This window comes from Prunus persica, chromosome G7 (assembly GCF_000346465.2).
Source record: "Prunus persica cultivar Lovell chromosome G7, Prunus_persica_NCBIv2, whole genome shotgun sequence".
NCBI lineage: Eukaryota > Viridiplantae > Streptophyta > Magnoliopsida > Rosales > Rosaceae > Prunus > Prunus persica.
The window spans coordinates 14942254-14958906 of NC_034015.1; the positions used below are offsets into that span (position 1 = coordinate 14942254).

Genomic DNA, 16653 nt, shown 5'->3' on the forward strand with positions numbered 1-16653 from the left:
CAATTAATAGAATTCTGTAATGGATTGAATTATCCGGAGTCTAGTCAATTAATTTATCATATTTGCAATTTGATCGGCGACCATTTTCAGCTCATCCCATAAGATAGGCTTTTTGATGTAAGCCTCTAATTCTGTAAAGCTTTGAGCTCTACTAATACATTACATTAGTCTTGGTATATTTTTCTTATACTTTGTTGAAATCTCCCACTTCCTTGAAGATGAAAACTATTAAAAGCACAAAGTTTTCCTTATTTTTATTTATCCATTCCCAGATGGTAGAGCTGGAATCTGACTACACTTCTGGGGTGAAACTAAACCGTGTAGAGAGAAGCAGGCAAGCGAGGTTTAGCATGTGCAAACAAAGGGTTGGCCTTGAAGAGGGAGAGAGCCTCAGTGAGGTCAATCTTGTCCACATTGGGTGGCATGCTCCAAGTAAACCCTTGCAAAAGCCTTGCTAGGAGCATGATAGTTATGGTAGTCCCTAGCCCACTCCCCATGCATCCTCTCCGTCCAGTAGAGAATGTAATGAACCTCAGCTCATGCTCTTCCAGATCCACTTGTTGATCAGCATCTCCTTTTAGATGTCGTTCTGGGTCGAATATCAGTGGGTTTTCCCACACTTCCGGGTTGCGCCCGAGACCTAAGCGGCTTAGCAGAACACTGCTCCCTTTTGGGATGAAGTATCCTGCTACTACAGCGTCTGTGCTGGACATGTGGGGGAGGTTGAATGGTGCAACTGGATGCAGCCTAAGTGCTTCTCTTGCACAAGCCCTTACGTAAGGGAGCTTGGGGACATCAGACTCTTGAACAAGCCTCTGCTTTCCAACTACCCTATCTAGTTCTTCTTCTGCCTTTTTTAGCAGCTCAGGTTGGTTGAGCATTATTGATAGAGCCCACTCCGCTGCATTGAACGGATTATCCACTGTTGCAAGCTGCAGTTCCTGATCATGCACAAGAACATGTACATGTAAGTTGGTTTCTTACTTCGTACATGAAAAATTCAGAAATAGCATCATCTGCTTTTCTTTTCAGCGCTCCTCGTTGCTCAAGTTCAGCGTTTTGAGTTTAGAGTTCAGTATTCATAAGCACAACTTTAGCTCAATAAACATTGACAAATTAGCAAGCGGCTTATAGCTCAAGTGATTAAAAGCATTCATCATGCAAGCGGAAGTCCTGTTTTGAATCTTTGTTCCCTTACTATTGCATGAATAAAAATAAGGGAGCTAATTTCCCCACTTCCCTTTTCTCCACTTACACTCCCTTTTGCTTTTTAGTACTTTTTAATAAATTTTGTTCTTTCTCTTTCCTATTCTATCCTTACCCTACATTAATTTCCTTTTTACTTCACTTTTATATTATTTCTTTTTCTTTATACTTAATTTTCGAACTTATACTCCATTTTCAGTATTAAAGGGGGAAAAAAACTTAATTTCTTACTCGATTAAAGAAATTTTTTTTTACTGAAAATGGAGTGCAAATTGGAAAATTAAGTATAAAGAAAAAGAACTAATATAAAAGTGAAGTAAAAAGAAATTAGTGTAGGATAAGGGTAAAATAAGAAAGAGAAAGAACAAATTGATTAAAAAATATTAAAAAACAAAAGGGAGTGTAAGTGGAGAAAATGGGATTGGGGAAATCATATCCCTAAAAATAAACATAAAAACATCGACAAATTAAGGATCCATACTACTTAAAAAAATTAATGGTAAGTAAGAATATCTCACCGTGATTTGAGCTTTAATTTCTTCACCTGACAATAAGGGCTGTCCATTTGCATCTTTGAGTGAAATGAAAACATCAAGCAGGTCCTCAGGCTCCTTCGTCCTTCCATCTCTCCATTCTTTCAACCTCTCATCAATAAGAGGGTCTTGATATTGCTTGATGATCTTCAAAGCACCCCTCACCTTTTTCTCATGGCCACTTATGTCAAACACTCTAAGCCATGGAAGATAATCCGATACACAGAAAGCGTACACATGCAAGAGTATAGTCAAAAGCGCAGAGACGTGTTGCTCTTCTTCAAAGCCAGGCCCTCCATCCTTTCTCCCTTTGCCAAAGTACCTCGTGTTGAAAATCATCCTTCTCATCACACCTCCTGAGTAAAATTGAGCTGCAGTTCTCACATTCACCACCGAACCGTTCGGATTGGACGAGCACTGATTGTATAGGAACTTCACAAGGTTATCAGCTTCTTCGTTTCTCTTACCAACTAGCCATTGAACCATAGAATGATTGAACACGTCAGCAATCAAAACTTTTCTCATTTTTTTCCACTGGCCTCCCCAAGGCACAACACCTGTGGTCAAGAACCCGCTGCTTAAAAGTTCAGTTGCCATTGTGACAGGTCTTGATGCAAAAACTGCATCATTTTTCTTCAAAAACTCCCTGGCAATTTCTGGTGATTTCACTGGGATGACATGAACATTTCCTAATTTTATGCATGCAATGTCAGTGTCGAGTTCTTTCAAAACCTTATGCACCCATTTATATGCTGGCCTGTTCCTCCACATTTCTGGTACACAACCAACAATTGGCCATGGGGTCGGACCTGGGGGAAGAGAGACTCCTTTGCTTCTATTGCTGGTTTTCAACCTGATCAAGTTGACAAGAAAGATGAAAAAGGATACAAGGAAAATTGCAATTGGAGTGTTCATGATTTAGATTCAGAGAGGATATGGAATTGAGCAGCAGGTACTGATGATAGTCAAGGTTTTATTGTTCTATTTCAATACTACTAAAACTAAGCAGCACTCTGCAGGTACTTCTCTTAAAGTTTGTCTAGTTGTGGGGTCCGAGAGGCCTCAAAAATGTGAGACGTCCTCCCATAGAACATTTGGGATTTTGACGTTTAGATCCACTTGCCATGCTCTCTAATGCTACCAAGCTTCAATAATTCAGTCTCACGAATCTTTTCAACTTTTTAATCTCTTTGGCTCCAGAAATGGTAACCACACTTTACAATGATTGATTGATACATATGGCTTCCGGCATGATTTTCCTAATAACATGATTCATTGATGCATCTTGCTTTCCATGCTGCTGGATGTATGATTTGTGATTCACCATTTTTGGTTAGTGCAAAAAAAATTTGTATCCTTTGACAAGATTTCTTGAGAAGATTGACAAATTGACACCATCTTTATCTTTATGCGTGAGAAGGGGAAAGGTACCTGTGGGAGCAAATATTTTCGTCTCCAATCACAGCACGCCACGTGGAAAAGAAGATTATCTCTTAAAATTAATTAATTGAACCAGTTTATTTGGCTAATTAATTAATTTGGATAAATATCTGAATTAATATGATATTATCTTTATTTAATAAGATAATATCATTAATCGAATATTATCATAATAAAGAGAAGATAATATCATTAATTCAGATATTATCTTCATAAAAGAAGATAATATCATTTAATTCAAATATTATCTAAGTCCGACTCGATCCCTACGAATTTGGGTAGAGAATAAACTCAGCATATTCTCTACAAAACCCTAGCCCCGAGGCTCCTATAAATAGACGACCTCATTCATCATTCAAGGTACATCTAAACCTACTCCTAATACCCGAGAAAAATACCTGAAGCTCTCTCTCCCTCTCCACTCTCCATATTTTCTCCATACGGCTCCGACCACCACACACGGCTCCGGCCGCCCGGTTCACACCATACATACAACTCCGTACCCTTTACTTAGCTATTGTTTTTCTACAAACACTCGAACTAACTTAGGCATCGGAGGGCCTTTGGCCAACACCCCCGGGTGTGGTCTATTTACTCCAATCTTTTTTACAGGAAACGAGGAAGAGAGAGAAGGAAGGTCGAAGGTTGAGGGATCTAGAAGCGAATATTCTCCCGTGAGATTATTTGCACAAACAGTACCTGCAAGAAAACACTAGATTTGTAATAGAATGTCAGAGAATAATATAGATGAGCTGCAGGCAGTACCGATAATGAAGGTATTCCATCTCAACGCTAGCCCTAATTAAATCAAACGATGGGACTCTGTGATAAAGCTATATGTACAGACTATATATACTCTTTTTTTCACCCCTAAGCTAGCTTAATTAATAAAATTGTAGTACTTGGAATAAATTTGCATCTTAAATAAAAAGCTTATCTAGAAGGAGGTGGGAAATTTCCACAAAGTGTCAAATAAATACAAACATATACATAATATATTGTTAGGTATAGCCATCCCCAGTAAGGGGATGAGCTCAAAATGCTCACCAATCAAAATTGCAAATGGGGACAAACCAACTGAAATGAGTGGTAATAATAATATGGATCCCTTTGTCATACAAAATCCCTGCCTTTTGCATTATTGAATGGTATAGGGTGGCAATTCTAATATCATAATAATAATAAAATCTTTGTGTTATATATATTTTTAATTTGTTTAAATTCCCTTTTGAGTTATTCATGGTGGGCTTCTTTAGAAGCATCAGGCCCGACCCTGAACATGAGCAGTGAATGCGACCCCCTGGGTCTATTATTCAAAGGGTCCAAATTTTTTATTTAAAAAAAAAAATGTGCGTTTCCGCCCCTCAAGAAGAAGAACCCTTTCGCGCCACCCGCTCCACTCCTCAAGGTTAACATTAGTTTGATATATATCTAGTTATAACTTGATTATGTTATTTTAAAATCAAGTGTTTTTTTAGGAACTTTCCTATTGAGAAGGACAATAGCATACTAAACTCACACGCAATACACGATGCTATGACTCGAACCCATGACCTTTCTTGGTGAAGCATTTACTCTAAACCACTACACTAGTGGGTCATTTGCTCAAAATCAAGCTATTTAAATGTAAATAAACAAACATAAGTAGATTCATTTTATTATTTTCCTGAAATTTACAGGAATGTTAGGACTTGAACTCATGACCTTTCTTGATGAAGCATTTCCTCTAAACCATTACACTAATGGGTCTTTTACTCAAAATCAAGCTATTTAAGTGTAAATAAACAAACACAAGTAGATTCATTTTATTGTCTTCCTGAAATTTCCTATGGTTTCTTATTTTTGGTACTTCCTTTTCTCTCGTGTTGTTGAGTTATTGTTAAATACTCAAAACATAGATAATCTTACTGATTTTCATTACTTCTTCTTGTCAATTCTTGTGAAATCCTGTATTAAAAAATTGTGTATATATATATTAATATTTAATCTTTGCATACTATATAATTATTTTATTTTTTTTATGGCAAGCTACGCGATATGAGTCTGGCTATAAACTAGTATAGCCTACCTTATCAAATTTTATTGCATAGCTTTCATTATGTTAACTCATATCAGCCCTATGTGATGTTTATTATATATTTTTACACTTCACAAAAGCATTTAGAAGGCCCTTATGCTTACTAAGCATTCTGTTCAAAATTGATGTGTTGCAAGCATATAGTTCTCAAATCTTGTTAAAGCACAAGGTGGAAATAGCAGGAGGTGTAAGCATAGTATGTATTCTTATATACCCTTAATTTGATAGTGCTCACTAAGCACTCTACAAAGCCAACGCATAGGGCTATATTTCGTGTGGCAGACTACTTTCAAGCAACCCAAGTAGTCTAGGAAACTACAGACTAGTTGTGTGGCACAATTTTAGCTTTCATCTATATCTATTACTTGGACTTTGCCGACTTTAGCTTCCTATAAATAGCACTCCCTTATACTTCTTGTGTAATAACCCAAACCTAAATTAATATTTAATTAGTAATTTATTAAGAGGAAAAGACAATTTTGACCTTGGAATAATTTATTAAAGAAAGGTTGACTTTTTGACCGAGAAGGAATTTGACAATTCCACACACCGTTGCGTAGAGCACGAAGTGGGCTCGAATCAGAGTTTTAACGAAGAAAATACGGTTAAAATACTCTGAGGGGCAAAACAGTAATTTAAAAAATCAGATTTTACAAAACCTCATTCTCTCTCTCTCTCTCTCTCTCGCACGCAGCCTCCCCTCCATCCAGTTTTTCTCACAGCCACCGGTTTCGGCCACCACAGGCCACGACACCAGTACCAATCTGACCGGCGTCACATCGCCACCTCACACCGCACAGCCCGCTGCCAGCCGCCGCCGTTATCCCGCTGGAAAACCACGAAACCGCCAGTTTTTGTGTGAAACTTCACGGCCGTCGATCTCCGTCATCCAGCCACCAAATCGGACGAGCCATGTATGGATTCTGCACCTCTCGAGCTGTTCTAGCTGCCTGTTTGGTAGGATTCAATCGATTCTCAGCATAGGTAATTGATTTTCGAATTAGAAATTCAGCCGGTTTTTGGATCTCGATTTCGGCCATTTTCGGTCAGTTTTTGGGGTAGGTCTAAGAACCAAAGTGGCTCCAAATAGGGTGTTATACCTAGGGTAGGAGTTTGGAGCCGCGGCACCCAGCGCTGCCGATGGGTGTGGCGGCGCGTGGGCGAGGGTAGTGAAGTGGCACTGTGTCTCGATGAGATCCTTAAGTCGTCACGAGCCCGTAGGAATTCACGGATCTCAATTTGGATACCGTTTGAGCCTCGAACGGATTTTACATATTGTGCGATTTCCGAGTTCAATACTGTTGAACCGTTGGATCGTAATCAGTTTCAGATATGTTAATTTAGACCATTTTAGAATCGTTTAGGATTCGACGGATTGTGAATCGTAGTCCGGATACTCCGAAATCGCGAACCCTAGGGCTAGGGTTTAAAAATCGTGCGATTGTACAATCGTGATCAATCCGACCGTCCGATCGAGACCAAACCCTCGGGACATGTGTCCTAGGTATATTGGAATTTCTAGAGGCTTCCGGATCATAATTGTGAGGTCATGGACCCACGGGGTCCCAGGTTGACTTTTTAGGACTTTAGCGTTTTTTGAGTCCCAAGATACTACTAGACTATTCCAAGCTTTTACGGCTATAGGACCAATTTTAATTTGACGCACATATTTCTAGGATTCGGGGGTCAGGGTTTTTAAATTAATACTATATTGCATATTGTATTAATAGAATACTATGGTAATTCAATCAGGCACCCAGGCACCAGTTGACCTGCAGGAGGGACCTTCAAGAGGTCAAGCGAGCACGAACCATCTGTGAGTGGACTCTTTGTTTTTATAAATGAATTTAAGCAGTTCAGTTTCAGGTACAGTATTTGATCTTGAATAAATTTTATTCAAAGATTAATGTTATAAGCTGTTCAATGCTTTTGAATATTTTATTTTGTATGCTGCCGAGTGGAATACCCTTTAAAGGATATAGGAAAATAAATTCTAGTTAATTATCAGATAAATAGCAGCAAAATTTTAGATGTTACAGAAATTCAGTTATTCAACAAATTTTCTTCAGAAACTTTATATTTTCCTAAACCACTTTGTACCAAGATATACAAATGTTGCCTTCAGTAAATAAGTTGCCTTCAGATTAAATGTTGCCTTCGGATTGTATTGGTTGCCTTCGATTTAGTCAGCATGCTTGACAGTTGCCCCACGAGTTCTTTGGTATTCGAACTCGTGTGGAGCGAGTAATGCTGATCAGGTGGACTACGGTCCCCTGAATCCTGCGAGTTGCGGCTCGGATTGAGCTTGTGTCACTGAGACCTGCGAGCATGTGTCACCCATGGTGATGCAAGGAATTGACGGATATAAGGAATTGACGAAAATAAAGGGTACACCTAGGTGGTAGTTTTAAACTATTTTCAATGCCTTAAGAAATTAATGTTGACCATGAGTATGATTGGCTTATATACATGTACAATTATATGAGTGCATTGATTTCAGAAATAAAGAGAATAATTTAGTTTGTATAACTATTTTTACAGTGGGGTTAGTATGTTCATATGTTATTTTCTAAACTTTGTTTTTTAGTCCACTCACCCTTTTTAATGTTTTGCGCCCCCAGGCAGTAGGCGTGCACAGGGATCCACCACCAGGCCGTTTTCCACCTTCCGCGCCTTTCTTTTGATGTAGGACTTTTTGTTTTGTAAACGGATTGACTCCTTTGTAAATTCTTAGTTGTCGCTCTGATAATTTGCCCTAGACTTAAAATGTAACTGTTGGAATGTATATATATGTATGTTGGCAGTTGGTTGTATATATATATACTTGTTTGGCTGGTGTAAATGTTTTGGTATTGATCCAGTTACAAGGAAGACTCTGCCAATTTTATCGTACTTTGTATAGAAGGGCAATTAGGTCATTCGTGCCCGACATCCGCCAGGTGTCGGACACGCACAGGGTCCGGCTCAGATTCCAAAGCGAAAATTAGGTCAGCTCTTGTCATCTTGTATCATAAGTTCTTCACTTAAATTGCTTTAGTTTCCTCAAATTCGTAGAAAAAGAAAAAAAAAAAAAGTGAGAACTAAAGTGTGGTGAGATTTTAGAGAAGCTCAAAGTATTTGAACTTGCGACCAAGAGTTATACAATAGCTTCGGATTTGAGGTAGGGATTTTTCTTGGGGAGGCTTTACATAAATTGATTTAATTAAATATTGTGAACACTATATTATGCTTGGTATGTAATATTATTTGATTAATATCCTTGATATTGGGTGTTTACATGCTATCAATTATCATTATAATTTGATTAATGTTGACATGTTCATATGTTATCGATGGTAGTTGGAATTCTTGGGTTGATAAAGAAATTATGGAAAATAGGGTAATGGGAAGGATCTTTTGTGTAGTTGAGTCTGACCATTGTATGGATCAAGTTCAAGTGAGCCCGTGTGCACAGTAGCTTAGAAAATCTGCGGTATAATTGTCGATTGGGTGATTTGGGCTTCGAGATCAATGGTTTAGACAAGATGACTAGCAAAAAGAGAATTATGAGATAATTGAGATGGGTGTTAGTTTATATAATAGGGCATTTGGAATCATAGTGGTAAAATGCATGGTATGGGACATGCAGATTTGCTTGCTCTATTATATAGATTAACGGGTTGGGTAGAATTGAAGTTCATTCATGCATTGCATAAATTGTACATTATAAATCTCACTAATCACATAAGACATAGGACCCCTACTGAGCATGTAGTGCTCACCCCTTATTGAATCTATTGCAGGTTTTGAATCTAAAGTTTAGTTTGTGACGTGAAACAAGAAGAACGAGTTGTGGATAGTTTTGGATGTTTTGTTGTAAAAAAAAAAGTTAAAAGTTTGTTAATTTTCCTATTATTTAGCTTGTAAAATTACAATGTGAATTACTTTAGTTTAAATAGAAGTTTTTATTCAGTTCTCATGTTGATGTAACTGTAGAAATACCCTGAACTCACTCTGGCCATGCTCTCATCTTACAGATGTTATGGCAAAGTGACCGACTGGTCTTGGGCCAATGTTGTGGCCAACAAATAGGTCCATCTGGTAAGACAATTGGGAGCCCATTAAAACTTGAAGCCATGGACCGTGCATGGGTCCTCCAAAGCACTGTAAATAAAAAGTGGTACAAATAAATGAAGAGTTGGGACTTGGGAGAAGAAGAATAACGTTCAATTTTCCCAAGCATAAAAGCTGACAATGCGGTCAGTCGGCAAACAAACTCTGAAAATGGTCAATGAAAGAGTAAAGACTGAAGATGAAGGGAGTGTTTTGCTGAGTCTGAGAGACAGGAGAGCACGGACTGTGTGAATGCTCCTCCTTTAGCAACCACACCATTATATTCATTATATTTACTTACATTATCAAGCCAACCCCCTTCCTCTTCTGACAATTTCCACAACCTCGGCCCTCTCTTGTCACTTTCAAGATTGAGCAACTTTTGCTTCCCATGTCTCCACTCTTCTTGTCCACACATAATTCTTTCTTCACGTACGTATGTATGTGTGTTTTTTTAGAGTGTTCGACAATAATTCAAAGTTTCACCTGCTCCCAAGAAAAAGAGAAAATTTCAAAAGCTACTTCAACTTTTAGTCTATGGAGTTAATTGGGAGGAAGTCGGGAAAAATGAGTCTGAGTTATGATAAGTTAAGAGTTCGAATCCTTGATTCAACCGATCCCAACAATAATTCAAACTAGTAAAAGAATAGAAGAATAACAGCTCATGATATGAATTTTGTAGCTCCTAAGGCCTCCCTAATTTGACCAAGAGATTAGTATTTGCTGTCCTCTACTGTATTATTTACATGATAAATAATATATATATATATATATATGTTGGGGCTCTCAATGAATTTTGGTGTGTAAGGTACTGGGCTTCTGACAAAGGGCTCAATGTTAACGGGTTTGGCACAACCGTGTCAACCCATGCATGTTCTTCTGTAAATGAATATATGTCTGTTTCCTGACATGGGTTGAACTCAAATTATCAGTGTTTATTTTTAGATCATGAAATCATTCCAAAATCTTCTTCAGTCCAAATTAATCTTTTTCAGTGCACATAATCATCCATTAATCACAGGTACCAATCAACTCGAAACGTCTCGTTGGATTCCATCTTCGAACATTTCAATTATATTTATAGTTTCTATTATCTTTGGCCAAGTCTTTAGAGGCTGAGATTCAGCAGCACATGTTAGGTAAAATGTTAATTCCAAAGGCTAGAAAATGGGGGTCCGAGAGGTCTCAAAAAATGTGACACTTCCCCTCAATAGGATTTTGACATCAGATGCTAGATGCTATGCATTTTTGACGTTTTGATGCTACATGCCATGCTCTAAGCTATAAGTACCTTCAATAATTCAACCTCACATGCACCAAGCAGTCAGCCCCCCCCTTCTTTTTCTTCTCATTCACTGAGGCGTTTTGAAAAACATGGCGTGTATATCATCCTACTCCTCCCTCCCTCCCTCCTCCTTGACCTAATCTTTTCAGCTTTTTAATCCCTCTGGCTCCACAGATGTTAATCACTCTTTTTTGGATTAACTTGCTTTGGGGTCCATTTCACAATGCTTTGACTTATTTCCTTTATTGCATATTACTAAGTTAAAATGTTGAAAATTTAACATTCTTTTTGAGGTTTTAATTTTGAGAAATTCTTTGATCCGACGGATGGATCACGACATCCTTCTATCTACACACAACTATGAACCCCTACATTAAAATATGACCAATGTAGGGCCATGTGGGACCGAAATACATAGGATCCTCTTGTTTGTGTGTGTAGATTGATGGATAATATAACTCTCATTTTGAAGAGGTCGCAATACCCAATTTAGGATGGCTATTGCACTATGGACTTGCCACCTTGGTTAAAAATAAAATTTCCCATTTAAGATTTATGTGATTTTGATATCCCTTTAGGTACAAAGTACCAGCAGTTGCCTAATTTTAATCGCATGACAAACTTTTCAATCAAGACATGTCTTCCATAACGTATTGATGCGTCTGCTTTTGGCATTATCGAACATCATTTTCCTAAATAAAGCTTTTGCTTCCCCAATAGTCGAATCTTTCTTTTCATCTGCTGTATGGTGATCTGTGATTCACCAATTTTAGGGTTAGGTAGGATTTCACATGTCCAGCATATGAATAAAGGGCCAGAAGATCTCTTTTCTTTCAATTGCTTGATATTGGGTTGGATTTTGATAGCTGTAATTCTAGCTCCAAAATCTCCCTCCTTTTATATATTCGTCCAAGGATCATAAAATGCTACGTGTATCAGAATACAAATCAATAAAGAGAGCCTAATAACTATACAGAACATTTGGTTGTGACACCCAGCTGAACAATTTGGCCCACCTTAGGCTTAAACAAATGAAGGAGTCATGCCATGGCCGTACAATCAAAATTGGGTAGCGTGTGATGCCTTTGACAAAAAGAGAATGTGTTCAAAATTTATAATTTACAAGCAATGCTAATTTTCTCAGAAAAGAAGAGGGAAAATAATTGAGAGAGAGAGAGAGAGGGAAAAAAGAAAGAGATGAAAATGACAAAAAGGGAGCAAAGGGAGCAAAGCATGGAAGATGCAAAGTGGGTGCTATGCATGTATGATCACTAACATGCACACATGGAAGCCAAGCCAACACCCACTATGGAACAAATCATTTTTCATCATTACAACACAACACACTCTTTTTGTCATTTGGTCTTTTGCCCAAATCCCCACCCTTCATCAACTCTCATCATACCCGTTCATCTCATCCATGTTTTGGATCATTGATTTAATTGGATCAAATCAACCTAAAGGCACCACATGGATTTATCTAATTGGTCATTCTTCAAATTATATACCATTAATTCCTAAACCCCACCTAACTTAGGGTTTTTATCTCATCATTTTGGTTGTGGTTGGGAGGTGCCACTATAAATATTTTGGCCCTAATGGCCATCTACATGATCCATCTTCCATCAGTAAACTTCTTCCCCAGTTTTCTGTGTGTTCCCTTCATCTTCTATGGGGAAAAAAAACTAATAATTAATACTTTGTCGAAGACTTAAACACTACTCAAAAAGATACACACACCTCAGCCTTCTTTTCTCTTTATTTGAAGTATAAATTACATTTCTGCATTGTCAAAGTAGGAATACAGATCTGCAACTTCTATTATTTGTGAAATTTTTAACATATTTCCCTCCCTGCACCCCCAAAAAAAATATTAATAACACACATTCTACTCTTAAAACCCATTATTTAAGACATAAAGTCTGATTAAGATACCTAATGCATGTGCCAAGGACAGGCCATGAAAGCATGGAGGAGATATTGTGGAAGCCACTTAACATGCTAATTAAAAATAATCAAATTTGTTTAATAGTATAATTATGTTTCATTTGATGAAGGTTTGCTACCGTTAAGGATTCCTATTTTGGAAAAAGAAAGACTTTTATGTGATGCAGGGATACTTTCTAGTCAGATTCCCACTTCCCAAACAGGGACTTTTAATAAACAAATTAAAATTGTAGTACTTGGAATAAATTGGCATCTTAAATCAAAAGCTTATCTAGAAGGAGGTGGGAAATTTCCACAAAGTCTCAAATAAATACAAGGACAACAATGCATAAACATATACAAGTAAGGGGATGAGCTCAAAATGGTCACCAATCAAAATTGCAAATGGTGACAAACCAACTGAAATGAGTTGGTAATAATAATGTGGATCCTTTTGTCATACAAAATCTTTGCTTTTTGCATTATTGAATGGAGAGTGGTAGTGTGGTAGAGGGTGGCAATTCTAATATCATAATAAGAATAAAATCTTTGTGTTATATATATTTTTTAAAATTTAAATCCCCTTTTGAGTTATCCATGGTGGGCTTCTTTAGAGGCAGCTTAAAACAATGTCATTGGTTTGCTATACCTGGAATATTCTCTTGCTTGCATTTTCAACTTTCAAAGGATCAAAATTCCCCACTAGAGGCAAGTTCAAATATAACTGTAAACTGTGTGTTAGAATGCTAATATACAAGGTGCCTTTTTCTTATAAGCCGGTTTTGTAATGACAGATTTTACTGGAAGGTTAGTATGGACTAAATTCTTGTTATTTTCATTGTCGGTTGTGTGAAGTCACCTTGAGGCTTCTAATAGTCGATGTGTTTTGTCAACGATTTTTTAGAGGAGTCAAAGAAACAAATTATTTGCCAAAGAAATAACAAATTCAAAACAAATGGCTATAGTTTGCTTCTCCCCAAAAACGGGTGGAACATGGATTTGTTTTGGACCAGAAATAGTAGTACCTTCTTGAAGACTTGAAGTTGCTATATATGCAGATAAGATTTCTCTTTTTCCATCCTTCTTCAACAAAATATTCAAAAGCTTTAACTAATTTTGGTGGATATGGCAATATTGCGTTGTCGATAGATATGTTGGGAAGCAATCAATCATAATCGTATGCACAACACAACTATAGGAGAGGGACTCTTTAGCAAATTATCATGACATGCACCCCATCATGCATTTCTTATTTTCAAACACCATCTTCATGTATTTTATTTGTCCTATAATGCCATATTACACAGAAAGGTACTGTATTTGAGGGCATTTTTTTCTTTCTATAAAGGCATTCTCTTTTAACCAAAATTTGCTCAATATACACTACATTTTTTTCTTGTATGTTTTTAAATTTCCATTTTCCCTTAACATAACCCTCTCTCTCTCTCTCTCTCCCCCTTCTTATGGAGAGATTTTGGTCACTAAGTATATGCACTTGTGTTTTTATAACACTGATCACGTAATCAACACTAAGATCATCGCGGATTATGTGTTTCTTTCTATAGTTGTAATTGAATTTTGAAGAAAAATTAAACTAAATTAATGAGACATAGAAAGAGTAGTTTCAATAATAAAAACTTAAGGAATTAATATTAAGTAATATAAAATAAAATAGTAATAAACTATTTTTTTTCCTTAATAAAAAAAAATTCTTTCAATTCTAGTCTTGTATCGCCCAATTCAAAGTCTATTTATGACCTGAAAGGGGTTTCACTACCTAACACTTGGACTTTTACAGTCTCCCCCAACCTTTCCTGCATTCATGCCAATGTTTGTTGGTAAAATTTGCCACCTAAACCAAACCTTTTTTATTAGATTGCCACTTTGAGCTGTTAAGATTTTAACATAACTTTTACATTTGTTACTGCTGTTTTATGTATAAAAAGTAAAAATTTAATCATTGAAGATAAAAGTTGATCGGGACAAAATTAAAATGTGTGCAAAACAGGTATCCAATATAAACATGGCCTTCTAGTAATTTGATAGTTTGTTTTTGTTATTTGTGATGGTTTAGTGAGTTGGATTGGATTCTTATGTTAGTTCGTGGCATGTGCGATATTCTTTTTTATCTTGAGATTTCTTCTACGTGATTTTTCTAAAAAGGTTTAACGAGATCCTGTTCTCTTGATGTCCTATGTATGAAACTCTTTGAATTATGAATGAAATCCCTTTTTTTTCAAAATATAAACATTTAATTCAAAATAAATATGATTTAACCACAAAATTAACAATGTCAGTAGTATATTGGAAGTCAAACTTAGGAGTTAGGAATGGATGAGAGTCTAAGATAGGTGGACCCAATTAAGTCATTTTCCAATTCCAAAGCTTTTCATTCCCTCCACACATTGATAAAAATAACTCCTAATTTAAAGAGATAAAAATATCAATTGTTCCCCATTTCTATCGCATGCCCAGGGAGTGCCCTACCATCTCTTTTATCAGCCATCTTCAATGAATTTGCACTGCTCAAGAAGTTCAAAACTTTTTCAAAGTTTCTTCTTCTTCTTTTTCTATATGACTGGACGATCTATTATCCTTTATTTTCAATTTCAAACACTGAAAGCGAATGGTCAATTGACCACTCAGTTCCGGGCTTCTTGTTACAGCTCAAAATTTAAAAAATAAAGTTGAGCATATTTATTCATTAATTCTTCCATGCAAAAAGGACGATATACGTGGGTCGGCCAAAAAAAATAAATTGGTCCACATGCAGTGATAATTTATATAAAAAGGGAGAAGTTCACATAACATTTATTGGTTTTATTTTTGTGAAAATTAGACGTCTTTTGCAAAGTTCAAGTACTAAAAAATGAGTTGCAATTTGTAAAAGGTTTGTAATTCAAGTGATTATGAGTACTCACTTTTATAGAGATTTTTTGTTTGACTCTTTCCCTAACCAATGACACTCGTATAAATGAAAAATTCAACGAATTTAAAGTAGTTACTATATAAATATGACACTCAACTAATTAATCTAAGTTCGAAAATTATCAATATGACAAAGAAACTGTTTGCATCCATAGTAAATAGCCGATGGGACCTTCGAATAAAAGATGTATTAGCTAGGGCCTTAAGATAATAGAAAATAACTAATACAATGTGGCCAAAGGTTTGGTGCACTTTTAACACATGTAGAGCCCTCAAAATGCCAAGTTCCCAATACGACCCTCTTGTGGTTGTAATTGTATCCACAACCCAAGGAAAATCATCCTAACTTGTAGATTAAGATCCTCATGATATCAATAATTAAAAAATAATCCTGAAATTAAGCACACTTAACCACAAGAAAGACAATGCAAATGGCATAACGAGGGCCACATGCACCACTTTTGAGAGGAGTATTTGAGTGGGCACTTGAGTAAATTTGTTTTGGGGTTCCTAAAATTTTAATCTCCTTTCCCATCAGAACAAGGCTGCAATGGAAGACTGAAAAATGGTCATCCCCCTTTGCCCAAAATAATAATAACCTCTCAATGAGAGAGAGGGTTTTCATTTGACTTCTTGATGCTCACTGGGGCTCCCCCAAAAATTTACCAATAAAATATGCACTCTTTTCATCAACAAAGTTAGTCTTAATTTAACTCTCTTTTATATTGAAGTTTGTTCACCAACCCTTTTCCTTTACACCTAAAGTTTAACAAACCTTGTTTATTCATTTTAGTTCTAAGAATCTAATTGGATGCTAATCAATATTTTTAGGATAACAATGACAATGCCTCTGTTGTAGTGCCTCTGCCTTATTCTAGTCATAGGATACATTCATTGTGTGTTATGGTCAAGACCACAAAACACTAATAATTAAGGGTTCATGAACAAGCCCTAGCTTTTGGCTTTGGATCCATGTGTTTTTAATTTAATCAATTTGGTTGATATAATGTGCACGTGCGACACATACACACATCAAAGTAAATTAACGTTAAATTTTAAAATAAATTAAAAAAAAAAAGAAGCAAAATTATTAATAGAGTAACATACAAGGACTAAATTTATCGATCTCAAACTAAATATTGGAACAAGACATATGAACCGAAACG

At 36.5% G+C, this 16653-nt stretch overlaps 1 protein-coding gene across 1 annotated transcript; it reads right to left on the reverse strand.

Annotated features, from left to right (window-relative positions):
• LOC18770648 (isoleucine N-monooxygenase 2) lies at nt 229–2779 on the reverse strand. The gene is made up of 2 exons (XM_007203615.2): nt 1725–2779; nt 229–941 (listed from the first exon to the last, which is right to left on the reverse strand). The coding sequence occupies exons 1-2, from the start codon at nt 2652–2654 to the stop codon at nt 312–314; spliced, it is 1560 nt and encodes a 519-aa protein (XP_007203677.2). The 5' UTR covers nt 2655–2779; the 3' UTR covers nt 229–311.